The sequence below is a fragment of the Gymnoscopelus braueri genome, assembly GCF_963280865.1.
Source record: "Gymnoscopelus braueri genome assembly, chromosome: 19".
NCBI classification, from domain to species: domain Eukaryota; kingdom Metazoa; phylum Chordata; class Actinopteri; order Myctophiformes; family Myctophidae; genus Gymnoscopelus; species Gymnoscopelus braueri.
The window spans coordinates 49,336,364-49,351,116 of NC_137621.1; the positions used below are offsets into that span (position 1 = coordinate 49,336,364).

Sequence of the window (14,753 nt, forward strand, 5' to 3'; positions counted from 1 at the left end):
ACCCATCTGGAAACACATTCCATCTAATTGAAAATCATCCCGAGTGGGCTCCGGTTTCCCTGAACAAATCTGTTTTCTCTTCCCCATACTCTTGATCAGGGTCCACAGAGGTCAACACAACTAAACACCAATCAATACATATAAAATATTTATTATAAAACAACCTGTTCACATCAAACTGATCTAGTTTTTTGGACATGAATGCACCTGATGACAGTTTACAAACAGAACAATATTTGACATTTAATAGCATCACCACAGTAACACCTCATTTCACATAAACATTAGTTTATAAAGAAAATGGCAGTTTGTTCATCACCCTCTAAAAAGTGGGATTTATCTGTGAAGATAGTGTCATGTTACCATTTTACGGTCAATTGTCACTGTAATCTCTCAATTTCCACAACCTGTGTATGAAATATTTGAAATGTTTATGAAATTGACTCCCCACATGAATAGAATGATGCTGTCCAGATTTCAACCACAAAAATCCACTTCAGTCTTGGAAGAGGAGCAGCATTTGGATTTCGAGATCTTTTAAATTGCTGATGTCCGAATTAAGCTTACCATGCAAATTCCACCTTAACCCATTAAGACCTGGAACGCATCGGTGTCACTTTTTGATTTGAGCTAAAAAGCATTATTTTACACTTTGGCTATTTAAAAATAGCATTTATACAAGCTCATAGCGCAGCACCGAGTGCCGCGCTACGAGCTTGAATCGTGAAAATGTGTGCAAATCTTTGAATATATGCGTTTAAAGCGAACATTTTTAACTCTATTCTTTGCTTCGGGGGGTACTGATATAGAAACATACGTTTTTCCAGAATACTGTTGGGATTTAGAAGACATGTGTAGAATCGGCAATGGGTTAAGACTCAAAAGTGCCTCAGGAAATGCAGTGTGCAGCATGAGATGCCGACACAAGGTATGCTTCTTAAAAACCATATGATCTATTCTGACATAACATTTGATCTCACGGTGCATTGACTGTGGAACAATGCAATACATTCTTGTCATGATAGGTGTTGAAATGTTTTCGTATTATGTCTAACATGTATAAATATGGGTATTGGTATGGATCAAATGTATTGATAACCTTTATATAGAAGGCCACTGGAGGAGGGGAGAGAGAGGACGAGAGAAATCAGGCAGAGGTAGAGGTAGATGTAAACAGAGTAATACTAATACTAGTAGAATAGTATACATTTACAGGAATACCTTGATATTTTGACTTTTGTGGTTAATGGGCACCATTAACCACAAGATAATTGACTGAGCTGCCAGACTCCTATGAAGAATGCTACTAACCTTTTTCTTTGGTTAAGCGAGTAGAGCAAATTTGTCCCAATTACTGTAGCTGGTGACAAAAATAAATAAATAGAGTAATGTGTAACTACTTAAACCCTATATACTGAGTTGACCAGGGTCCCCAGTGGTCGTTACTAGGCTACAGGGACACTAGGGTTGATGTGTTTAAGTTATACCCAAACGCACAGCAGTGTCCCTCACTGAAAACGTGTCTAGATCGGCTGTTTTCAGCAAGCAACGCTGTCATACCACCATAGTATAAATCAGGCTTAAAAGTCAAAATGCCAAGGTATGCCTTTGTCACTGTGTATGGTCACATTATTATTAATAACTTTAACAGATATAAAGTCAAGGAGTAACCACATAATGCCCTTCTCTATAGGCACTGAAACCCCACTCCTAAGACACATGTCACTGTTGGGGCATGTTTAACATTGGTGTGTTCAGAATATGCCCAGGTGAATCTCTTGATTTTATAGTGTAAAATCATAGAAGAGTTTGTCACTGTGAAAAAACACATAATTACTGTATTATGAAAGTTTATAAAATGGAAAAGGTGGCAAAAGGTTTTGTAAGATAATAGTTAAGAGTATCTGAATGTAGATACATCTATTCCAAGAGAACTAGCTCATGTCACAAACAAAAATCCCGGTTTATATACTCGTTGTCGGGCAGTAACCAGCTAACTCAATTTTTCAGCTTTTTAATTTTTCCCCCCATAAATCAGTGCTATTGAATACCCTTCGTTGGTTAAAATATATTGAACTAATGAAAAGTATTAAAAAGCGCTTCTGATAAAACCAGCTAACTCCATTGGATCCTCAAACTTTCTGGTGGAGTTAGCTGGTTTTGCTGACTCCAGGCTCCACCCCCGTTTGACCTCCAGCCTCATTGTGAGCTTGGAGGTCCATTCAGCTGTTCTTATCAATGATGAACAAAACCTCTTAACTCCACTTTTCGTTTTTGTCATTTCCTGAAAAATGAACATTTTGGAGTTAGCAGGTTTCTGCCCGACAGCAGAGATGCTGTATGTAGTCCCTGGTGACATTGTGACAAGAAGGTCATTTATCATTACGATCGTCATGATTCATGGATCCCTCTTGCCATGGAATATGAGGTATGTCAATGTTACCGTTTACATATGCTGTGTGCCTTTCCCTGTCCGTCTGTGTGTGAGTGAGAGTGAGATAGTTCCTGTATGTCTCAGCAATTGAGGATGGGTCTGCTTCTGTCTTGTCTGAAGGGGAACATGGAACTGTCAGAGTCTGCCCTCCCTCTGTGAGGACCCAGCGTAGCGACCGCCTGAGAAAACACACACAGTTTTTAAAAGATCAAATGTAAACACACCACATACACAAAGAACACACATACATCACTTTCACTCTACATCTATGGCATTGGTTCTCAAAGTGGGGTCCGGGGACCACCAGAGGTCCTTGGGGGGGGGGGGGTGGTTAGCAGGGGTCCCCAGCTAAATGTGTCAATATAGCGTCACAATCATTTTAACCACTTAAACCATGTTTTAGAATTTCGCTATTCAAAAATGGCAGATCTACAAGCTCATAGCGCGGCACCAGGTTCCTATGAGCTTGTAGATCTGCTATTTTTGAAAAAAAACTCACAAAATATTACTGATCTATGGGACATGAATGTGTGCATGGCCACAATAACTTAACCACTTAAACAATATTTACAGATCTACAAGCTCACAATGCATTGTGAGGCGGCATGTTGTGAGTTTGAAGATCTGCTATTTTTCTATAGGTACCTTTCTGATGGCCGTCCAGTCTTCCAGGATGTCCAGGTCAGGTAGCATGTAGACTATATATGGGCGTGAGTGGAGTTAAAGGCCAGTGATTGACACGTGTGATTAGCAGTACAATTCACACTCAGACAGTTTAATGAGCGAACACAAAATAAGACGGATAGAGGATGTTGTTGCACAACCAGTGTCTGTTGGGTAAAGAAAGGTTATAAACATCTCAACGTACACCAACAGAAAAGACTGTTTGGGCGGAGTTACCGTGTTCCACTTTAGACCGGGAAAGCATCTTGTGTCACTTTAGATTTATTTGGCTATTCAAAAATAGCAGATATACAAGCTCATAGCGCGGCACCGGGTGCCCCGCTATGAGCTTGTAGATCTGCTATTTATTTTTTCTAAATCGTGAAGATTTGTGTTTCAAAGCGAACATTTTTAACTCCGATCTGTGCTTCTGGGGGTCCCTGGAACAAAATATTTTAAGATGGGGGTCCGCGGCCAAATACATATGTTGGGGGTCCTTGACATGGAAAAGTTGGAGCAACACTGATATAGCAACATACTGTTAGGATTTAGAAAAAAAAAGAATGTTGATTTGCAAAAAAAATCATGATTAAAAAAAAAAAGCCAAATAAATCTTAAAATGACACACACGTTCCCAGTCTTACTTAATGGGTTAAACCCTACGCTTAGTTGACTGGAATCCCCCAGGGCTCTATACTAGGCCCCCTCCTGTTTACGATTTACACAAAAGAATTGCCAATCTACAAGATCTACTAAATGTTCACCCTAAAATAGGACGCTCAAGGTTCATGTGGTTTAAGTCTGCGAGAGTCTCAGAGTTAAAGGAGAATTCCGGACATTTTAAGTGTTATCTTTGATGTGTCGTTACTCACCTACCGACGTAAAAAGTGGCGTTGTTTTTTTCCAGAGATTCCCCTGTCGTCATTTTTTCAACCCCCTCCGTTGTCATAATGGGAGCGCGTGGCTTAGGGAAATTCGTCTATTATAACCGATGCAAAGTTATTTTTTTCTCTACTACTACTCATTGTAGAGTCTCATGATAGTCAAACATGCGCTGAAAGTTCCTGAGAGGCTACCGCTAATGCCGAACGATTTAACACTGGTTGCTTGTTTCTCTACCTGGCAACACCAAGTTGCCAGGTTCTGGAAAGAAACAAGCAACCAGTGTTAAATCGTTCGGCATTAGCGGTAGCCTCTCAGGAACTTTCAGCGCATGTTTGACTATCATGAGACTCTACAATGAGTAGTAGTAGAGAAAAAAATAACTTTGCATCGGTTATAATAGACGAATTTCCCTAAGCCACGAGCTCCCATTATGACAACCGAGGGGGTTGAAAAAATTACGACAGGGGAATCTCTGGAAAAAACAACGCCACTTTTTACGTCGGTAGGTGAGTAACGACACATCAAAGATAACACTTAAAATGTCCGGAATTCTCCTTTAATTTAACTCTCAGGTTTATGCTGTGTGGTGACGGCAAAAAATAAAACATAAAAAAAACATAGGAATGACCATTTCTAACATGATCCACACCTATATGATAACACTAGTGTGGTGTGTCTACAGAGGTGGGGGTCAAGCAGGGTGAGCAGAAGGATATCAGCCACCACGGAGGGTCTTCTCTTCTTCTTGTCTGGACTCAAGGCATCTCTCCTCTTCCTCCTCCCTGTGACCTCGTCACTCCACAGCTCTGTCACACACACACACACACACACACACACACACACACAAACCCAATCAGGAAATCAAATTTTTGCACGTTCATCACATTGATCTGCCAATGAAGCTGTGAATGGACCCTTCGCTAAGCCCCACCCACCCCACTCTGTGACTGGTGGTACGAGGTAGTCACACCCAGGCCTGGCACACTCTGCTTCTCACCCATTGACTTGCATGTTAAATGACGGCTGTTCCCCTTAAAAATAATCGATCATTTCAGCAGCAAGAGCTTCAAAATCTCTTCTAAATCTAGTCAACAAGGCCTGCAGTAGGCTATGGACTGGAAAAATGTGCATGACATTATTTCAATAAGCTAAAAACACGAGAAATGTTAGAGGGAGTAATAGCCATGGATACACGACGGTCGTCTGTCTCGACCATCATGGATGAACTTCAACCTGGTGTTTGCACTTTCTCCATTTACGGCCCGTACATCTACAGAAACGTTCATATTTCAAATATAAAGTGCTTATCCCATGTCCACGGATATTACATTTATGCACGGGCTCTCAAAATTAACCGTATCATCCGTATAGTTCAATAAAAAGCATTTTAATCTGATCGGTGGCCATTTTCTCCATATGCTTTCAACTGCGTGACCCTATTGGTTGGTAAGTGTATTGCACTCTGATACATTATAACTCCATGAGAAAATGGCCACCGATCGGATTAAAATACTTTTTATTGAACAATACAGAATATACGGGTACTTTTGAGAGTTCCGTGCATAATTGTAACATCCGTGGCCATAAGGTAAGCTCTTTATATTTGAAATCTGAACGTTTATATAGATGTACGGACCGTAAATAGACAAAGTGCAAACACCAGGTTCAAGTTGATCCATGACTGTAACAGGAGTTTTCATTCATTTCAGACTACAGTAGCAGTTAATAAATAGACGAACAAATGAATTAATATACTTTCACGTGCGGAATCCGAAACAGGCAGCGCTGTGATTCTGAATTTTGTTACGATTATGGTGATTAGTATTATAGACACCACCTGGGCGAGTGAGTCGTGTAACTTTCCTGACGTTAAGCTGTGTATGTGTTCAACAACACAGCCATGAAGCCTTGCAGTTTAAGTGCAGATTTCAGCTTGGGAAAAGAACCCTCCAACGATTTTGGGTACGTGGAATCTGTTGCTGGTTCATATAGTCACCATTGCGTTATCGTGGTATTCTTGCTATTATGTTGCAAATGAATGTGTGTGTGCGGGCGAAATAACATTGACAGCTATGGCAGGTGACGAAAGCTTGCCAGACCTATGCCAGGCTGACAACGGTTGCTAAGCTGGCATTGGACAATCGCTTTTGGGGTGGGGTTTAGCGAAGGGTCCATTTAAATATAAGTAAAACTATGTCGTACAATGGTGTCGCGTGATATACAGAGCCTTTATAAGTAATGAGTAATTTGATCAAAATCCACCACCAAGAAGCCAGGATCGGGAAAATGTGAGATCAAAGTCAGTTAGTAATCTTGTTGTGTAATAACGGACTATTTGTAAACAAACTACAGTTACTTGTTATTCCAGTACAAATGAATCCAGAGCTCTAGTCAAAGTGAAAGGAATCAAAAGCTCTTGTTGGTCTAACGGCCTAAAGCATAAGTGGGGGCATAACTGTAATATTCTGTAATTAGAAATAATACTGACATGTGCTCTAACATGTGCTTCTCAATTTTCAAATGGGATCAAAACGGAATCCTAAGCTTTTAGAACCAGACTTCCTATTTGTGGCCAGGTAACCTAAGTGATGCTAAATTATTTCTGAAGTCTGATCAGGTCCAAAGAAAAGGTCTTCAGTTTTGTTGTGGTTTAATTTACGGACGTTTTGGGCCATCGTGTCATCAGTGTAACATTATTAGAAAACACTGATCTGCAACTGGATGCCATTTGTAACTCTTATGAAAGCTGTCTCAGTGCTATGCGTCTGACAGGATTTTAATGTTGACCCGCTTCGATTAGAGGGATAACGCAACAAATCGTACCTGTCCCATATGTCCAAAGTTTACATACAAACAAACCAAACAGTAAAACACAAGATAGAAAATACTAAATAAAATGAAAGCTTATATATATATATATATATATATATATATATATATATATATATATATATATATATATAGACAATATGGCAATAGTAATCTTACTATAACTATTGTATGTATGAAATGTGTGTTACCTGATGTGATATCTATACTGTGTCTGTCTTCCTCCAGCCGTCTGATCTTCTCCTCCAGTTCACTCTGGACTGTGTCAAAGAGCAACAGCTTCTCACTCTGTGTACAGCACACACACACACACACATTCAATTGCACATTTCAGGGCAGCGGTGGCCTAAAGGTTAGAGGAGCAGGTTTTAACCGAAAGGTTCCTGGTTCGATTCCCCGGACAGGCAGAAGAAATCTGGGTGGGGAAGTGAATGGCCACCACTAATCCTTCTCCCAAAACCACTGAAGTGCCCTTGAGCAAGGCACTGAACTGTTCGATATTGACCTTTTTGCCGATATCCGATATTCTGATATTGTCCAACTCTTAAATTCCAATATCAACAGATACCGATATATGCTAATTATCAGGTAACAACATCACATGTCTAATAAAATAAAATAGCTATAATATCAATATGATATGTAATAAATATCTAATAAATCTAATACAATACAGTGATGTTGTTAGGTTTTCAATTAAGTGAGTCCCGGGACTCACTGGTGGTCATTCGAATGAGTCCCACTAATCTTAGATTAGATGGCCTATTTGACAGTGCAGAAGCATAATTGCCTTGATGCATATAACATTAACGAGCGTCAACAAGTGCCAGCTGGACACAGACACACATACCTGGCCTCTGCAGTGCTCTAAAGTGAAAGTCTCATTTATCTGCAAAAGCCCTTGAATATGATGGAATATGATTACGGATTACTGTGATGATGGTAAGCTCACACATTTCATATTGCACACACACCACACATTAACACATTGACCGCCAGAGGTTAATCTCATAATGTACTCACCAGTGCCAACGTTTTATTGTTGTTTTTAGTTTTTTTCACGTCGCCATAGATCTTGTTAAAATCCTTAAGATTGAGCCGTACACGGTCTGTTTACATCGGCGACATCTCCCTGCGTCCAAACCACGTGTCAAACGGAGCCGCCATGTTTGAGTTCTGACCGTTTATGTTAACATGGGAAATGCGAGGATGAAAAACTACATAGGTTTACAGGGCTTTTTGTGTACGACTTAGAATGGAGGCAGACGGGAAACAAAAAACGGGATCGCACTTCCGGTTGACTTCGGGTGGTGTTACACTGAAAATGGTCCCCCTAGAAAATTGAAAAAAAAAAAATATTTCGAAAAAAAGGAAAAAGCACCACAGCCCGTAGGCTACGGGATCGGCGCTTAACCGTTGGATTTAACGGCCCGTAGAACTACGGGCCCGGCGGTCAATGTGTTAAGAACTCCTGTAACTTTCACTGCCCCCCCCCCCCCCAATAATACTAATATCGGACATCCCTACACATAATATACACTCACTTACAACATTGCCCTATATATTTAATGGACCTACTACATCATTACTCTGCAGTGCTATCTAGTCAATTAACCACATAAACCAGAGCATCCCTGCTCTGAGCATGTGGTCATAATAGACGAATAGACAACAAAGTAGAGACCCCTATGGGAACCACAATCAACTTAAGTATATAGAGTGGTTAAGCAGGAGTTTCCATCTGGGGTTCTCTATCGTACATCGACTTCAAGGACTTAAGGCAGAGAGTAATTGTTTTTAAATAATTAAAATGATGTGTGTGTGTGTGTGTGTGTGTGTGTGTGTGTGTGTGTGTGTGTGTGTGTGTGTGTGTGTGTGTGTGTGTGTCCCACCTCCCAATGCTGGCACGCTGCCTGGATCTCACACTCGTATTTGTTCTTCACCGACTCCAGACACAGTTCTCTGTAAATCCCTGGGAAATTAACATAGCAGTGAAGATAGTGAATAAAAACATGATTTTAAAATGGTATACAATAAATAAATAAAAAGATGAACTGAAACCTTTTTGGCTCATACCTGTAACATCCTTTCCCCTTTTTTCTCTCATTAAAACAATAGCTAGATTTTATGAGTACTAGTCCATTCCTACATTTCCACCCACTGAGCGGGCGATACTGTGACTTCACCTCGATGTGAAACCTCCGGAGCTAGTTCAGGCAGACAACTCAAAGGGGGCCAATTCCTGAATCCTGATCAGCTGATCAGTCACATGCTCGCTCCATCTGATTGGGGCGGGCTTTTTAAACCTTTAAACCGTGACACCAAATATGCAATAAATATTTATGCTCAATATATCTATATTTATGCTCAATAAATGTATTTATTCAATGCAAGAGCTGTCTGACTGAAAGTAGTTAGTAGGATCAAGCTGAATAAATGTGTATGTCTGTTTGCGTGTGTTGCTGTCATGGGTCTGTCGCTCCCATGAAGACTTTACCACCATGACCATTCTGTCAATGAGACGTGTGTGTGTGTGTGTGTGTGTGTGTGTGTGTGTGTGTGTGTGTGTGTGTGTGTGTGTGTGTGTGTGTGTGTGTTCTCCTACCCGCCACCTTGGTGCGGACCTGCATGCTCTCCAACAAGCCCGCCAGAGGATCTAGATACTCTGCCGCCCTGCCGGCTTCCACCTCAGTCAGCTTACTGTTCAACTGGTTTGTACGCTCGCGGTACAAACTGGAGTGTGCATGCACACAGACACACACAGAGACACACACACACACATAGAGTCAGGTGATGCTGTAACTGGCAGGCAGACAGGCACACACATTCACTCTCTATTCCAGTTACTCATGTTACTGTCGATCCATTATAAGAATCATCCAAATACACACATACCAGTAAATAAAACTGACAGGGGTGCTTCTAAACGGAGAGAGAGAGAATATGAGAGCACAGACAGAATGTTAACAGACAGATAGTCTTACTGGTCTTTGAGGTCGGAGAATTGTTTCTCCAGGTTGGTCATCTCGTCTAGACACTCCAACCTCCTCCGCTCACAATCCACCTCGTCCATTTCTGGATTGGTAAACATCAGCAAGCGTATTACACAGGTTTGGTTTTCACATGGATCCACAAGAGAAAATCGTCCACAATGTAGGCCTGTCACAATTATTACATAATTGTCTAATCGCAACTATTTGAGATAATCGCAATTATTTTTGCATAATCGTGTATATATATTCAAATAATAAAGATTAAAAACAGAAATAGCTTACCTACAAGCTTACAACGCGTCACAAAGTTTTTAAAAAAAGCTATTAAAATACGCGATTTCAAGCAAGAACCATAGGCGCGTGTTTTTAACTGTGGCGGATCCGTTATGGAGTTATGGAATGTCTGTACTGTACCACTCGTCCTAGGATACCATAACGTCAAAATAAAGGTAAGAATAACGTTGGCCGCGATTCTCCTTTAACCCATTAAGACCGGGAAAGCATCTGTCATTTTTAGATTTTAACCACTTTAACCATTATCTTATACTTTGGGCTATTCAAAAACAGCAGATCTACAAGCTCATAGCGAGTCACCGAGTGCCACGCTATGAGCTTGTAGATCTGCTGTTTTCTTTAGAAAAATCATGAAAATGTGTGCAAATCTTGATATGTTCGAACCCATTGAGACCTGTTGCTACCTATACGTTGTTATACCTTTCAATCCGGATGCCACCTCTGTGTCTCATTAGTTGTTCCTAAAATATAGTAACATCATTTTTTATTTTTTATTTTAATAAGAATTTGAACGTTTTCAGAAAACTATGGTTAGGTTTTAGAAGGCATTTTTAGAATCGGCCTCAGGTCTAAATGGGTTAAAGCGAACATTTGTAACCCAAATCTTTGTTTCTGGGTATTCTACAAATGTCTTCTAAATCCTAACATTTTTTTTCTTATGTTATGTTGCTATAATATCAGTGGTTCTCAAACTTTTTCATGTCAAGGACCCCCAAAATGATATGTATTCGGCCGCGGACCCCCATCTCAAAATATGTTGTTCCAGGGACCACCCAGAAGTAAAGATTTGAGTTACAATTGTTTGCTTGAAAAAAATTATGTATATTCAAAGATTTGCACAAATGTTCAAGATTTTTCAAAAATAGCAGATCTACAAGCTCATAGCGCGGCACTCGGTGCCGCGCTATGAGCTTGTAGATCTGCTATTTTTGAATAGCCAGAGAAATCCTTAAGTGACACAGGAGAAGATGTGTTCCCGATCTTAATGGGTTAATGGGTTAAATCTTAGTGTTTTGATGATTATTTGTAGGTCCACTTTGCAATACCCATTCCGTTCCGAGAGAAGCTCCTTTCCTTACCAGAGCTGTCTCCGTCCTCAGAGATGGAGGAGGTGTCAGAGTCCTCCTCCTCGGAGGTGGAGGCGTCCTGCTCCTCCACCTCCATCTCCTCTGCCGTGCTCTCCTTCTTCTCCCGGTCACGGTGCACCGGCATGTCTGGGCTGGCTTGCTCCTTCCAGACTGTAAATGGACGACAAGGCAAAACAAAGCTCAGGTCGATCGAATCTGTCAATTTTGTTCCAACACATACATGGGCAACTGGCGGCCCGGGGGCCAAATGCGGCCCGCACCCCACAAAAAAAATCTGGATTCCAATTCAAAAATAGCAGATCTCCAAGCTCAAAACGCGTCGCACTGTGACGTGTTTTGAGCTTGTAGATTGGCTATTTTTGCTACTTTCGTGTGACATAGAATGGCGAAGTACAGCATTAATTTACGAAAGAAATACGGAGATAAGAGGTGTCTGCCCGACAGTATACAGTATGCAATGTGACCCACTGGAGTGAGTGTGGAAATATAGTGGCCCTCTCCATCACCGCTGTTCTAACATTTTAACTAGAGACTGGTTCATGCGCTCAGGCCGGGTGTCTATAGTCTATAACAGGGTTTCCCAAAGTAGGGGTCGCGGGACACTGACGGTGGGGTCGCGAGATTATTTTGGGTCATAAAAAAAAAAAAAAAGTTTTTTTTTAACAGATTGGATGGAATATACTCTAAAAATGATTAAAAATAGTACATTTTACCATTTTAATACATTACAAATGCACACCGAACGTGCAAGTTTATGTGCATTAATTACCTCGAGGGTAAGGTGGGGTCGCGAGTTAATGGCCGCATTATTTTGGGGTCGCGGGCTGAAAAGTTTGGGAACCCATGGTCTATAAGACGTTTTCAGGCCAAGGACCCCCTAACTGAGAGAGAGATGAAGCAGGGACCCCCTCTATATTGTATACAATTGTATTTCAGGTTAAACTTTTTTTGTTTACTTGGTCTGCTCTTTTTTCCCTCTACACCTATACTTCTTTGCCAAAAATAGCCGATCTACAAGCTCGGGTCTTCAACAGCTTGTAGATCGGCTATTTTTGGCTAAAGTTCTCCTCAGAAAAGGGATGCAGGCTTCAAGTGGTTAAGGTAAAAAAAAAATCATATCACAAAAAGATTTGGCGGACCCCCTGTAGTAACTCTGAGGACCCCCTAGGGGTCCCGGACCCCCTGTTGAAGACCCCTGGTCTATAACGTCTGTCATCAATAGCTTGAAGCTTCGTCTGACTATTACATATTTGTCAGCCCGATCCGACTGTCATTCACTCCCATTATGAAATTTAAGTTCAATATTAAACAAAATAATTTAAAGCTTATCGTTCCTGTCAGGCAGAAATCAGCCAACTCCATTTTTTAGCTTTTTCATTTTTTTTCATGAATCAGTGCTACTGAACACCCCTTTCCTTACCAGCTAAATCCATTGGATCCTCAAACGTTATGCTAAACCAGCTAACTCCACCAAAGGGGGGTGGAGTTAGCTGGTTTTGCTGACTCCAGGCTCCACCCCCTTTTGACCTCCAACCTCATTGTGAGCTTGGAGGTCCATTCAGCTGTTCTTATCAATGATGAACAAAACCTCCTAACTCAGCTTTTTGTTTTGTTTTTGTCATTTCCTAACTGGTTTCTGCCCGAGCAGAGATATGAGAAAAATGCATGGAGGTTGGCCGTGGCCTATACTGGCAGCATGCACACAAATAAAAGCAGTTTGTGAGAGCCCCAGACAGACAGAAAAAAGAGACTTAGCCCCAAACAGACAGGAGCGAAAACATAATCTCCCTCCTTGTCTTTGGCCTGGCGGTTTGCAAATAGTACAGTAAAAAGATAACACAAAAAGCCCTAAGGCAGGGGTCTTCAACAGTTTTTTTTTACCATAACCACTTGAAGCCTGCATCCCTATTCTGAGGAGAACTTTTGCCAAAAATAGCCCATCTACAAGCTCACAACGCATATTGTGAGCTTGTAGATCTGCTATTTTCCTGTTTTCAGTACTTCTACTCCACTAAATCTCGCAATCTCAGAGGCAATTGGGCAAATATTGTACTTTTGCTCCACTACTCAGGTACTTGAAAACTTTAGTTACTAGTTACTTTGTAGATTTTGATTATTATTACAAAACATACATTAACCACTTCAGCCCTAGATACATTTCGGCCATTTGAAAATAGCAGATCTACAAGCTCACAATGCGTATTGTGAGCTTGTAGATCTGCTATTTTCAAAATATTTGTATACATTTGTAAACTTGTGAAATGGACATTCTGCATGAGTACTTACTACTTTAGGTACATTTTGATACCAACACTTTTGTACTTTTACTCAAGTAAATTTTTAATTACAGACTTTTACTTGTAACAGAGTATTCCTACATTGCAGTATTGATACTTTTACTTAAAGTTAAATAAAATATGAGTACTTTTTCCACCACTGCTCCTGCACAAGGGCTGAGTTAACCATAACACTTGGCTATTTTCTTTCCAAACTGTCTCTTTATGCCTGTGTTTCAATAATAACCAGTGGTGGAAAAAGTACTCAAATTCTTTACTTAAGAAAAAGTACAAATACTGCAAGAAGTACTCTGTTACAAGTAAAAGTCCAGAATTAAAAATGTAGTTAAGTACAAAAGTATTGGCATCAAAATGTACTTAAAGTACAAAAAGTAAAAGCACTCAAATATTAGAAAGCTCACTGTTCTACCTATTCTAATACCTTGTTTTGTTTTTGTGAAGGATAAGGATAAGGATCTCTGTGAGAAGTGCTATATAAATAAAATGTACTTACTTACTGTAGCTATTTACAAATAGCCTAGGTATAAAATAGGGCTAAAGTGGTTAATGTACGTTTTATAATGTAATATATCTGCAAAGTAAAAGTATTGGAAATTGGAAATACTCAACTTACTCAAGTAAAGTACAAATACCTCAGAATTATACTTTTTAAGTACAGTACTTAAGTAAATGTACTTAGTTACTTTACACCAGTGATAATAAGTCGTTTTAGATTATTTTAAGGGTCTTTTTCTGGTCTATCTGACTGAAAACAGATAAACAAGCTAACGCTGCGTGTTGAATAATGAGGTTATTTCCATAAATGAAGCAGTTTAGTGTAAAGGTTTGTTGACTCACAGGAGAAGACTGTAATAAAGTCGTAGCTTCAGGCAAAAAAAAACAATAAATAAAGCTTTTCTTTCTTCAAACTAATTGGTTCGGACGCTGCTGTCTGAAGCTAAGTGTAGTGGGGAAAGAAAGCTAAAAACAAATCACGGCAGCGCCTTCTAGCTTGTTCTGGGAGTTGTAGTTTTTAATGGTGTGCGCTGTGGCGTCGCCGAACGGACGAAAGCACGGGGATTAGACTACATTACCCGGGGTTCACCTCACCCCTGCAGCTTGACGAGTAGCGTTGCCAGATGTTGCGAGAGAAATAAGCAACCACGTCTATGAAAACAAGCCCAAAAGAAGCAACTAAAGTACTAAACTAAGTAAACACATGACATGAGCACTTTATAACATTAGCTATTTAAAAAAAAGAAATCTTGGGGAAAAAAGTGCAAATTGTGGA

General features: G+C 40.3%; 1 protein-coding gene across 1 annotated transcript; it reads right to left on the reverse strand.

Annotated features, from left to right (window-relative positions):
* Positions 1 to 2,028: 2,028 nt before the first annotated feature.
* On the reverse strand, positions 2,029 to 14,459 carry LOC308074588 (breast cancer metastasis-suppressor 1-like protein-A). The gene is made up of 9 exons (XM_080414088.1): positions 14,321 to 14,459; positions 11,178 to 11,336; positions 9,796 to 9,886; positions 9,417 to 9,544; positions 8,704 to 8,783; positions 7,003 to 7,099; positions 4,699 to 4,788; positions 3,080 to 3,144; positions 2,029 to 2,613 (listed from the first exon to the last, which is right to left on the reverse strand). The coding sequence occupies exons 2-9, from the start codon at positions 11,308 to 11,310 to the stop codon at positions 2,515 to 2,517; spliced, it is 783 nt and encodes a 260-aa protein (XP_080270214.1). The 5' UTR covers positions 11,311 to 11,336; positions 14,321 to 14,459; the 3' UTR covers positions 2,029 to 2,514.
* Between the last annotated feature and the right edge of the window lie 294 nt (positions 14,460 to 14,753).

What these genes read in the sequence shown, in the direction of transcription:
- LOC308074588 (XM_080414088.1), bottom strand. Translation starts at nt 11,310, where the DNA reads ATGCCGGTGCACCGTGACCGGGAGAAGAAGGAGAGCACGGCAGAGGAG. An exon ending in GGTCCGCACCAAGGTGGCGG is followed by an intron (nt 8,784 to 9,416) that starts GTAGGAGAACAC and finishes TTAATTTCCCAG; the next exon opens with GGATTTACAGAGAACTGTGT. An exon ending in ACTGGACGGCCATCAGAAAG is followed by an intron (nt 2,614 to 3,079) that starts GTACCTATAGAA and finishes GTGTTTTCTCAG; the next exon opens with GCGGTCGCTACGCTGGGTCC.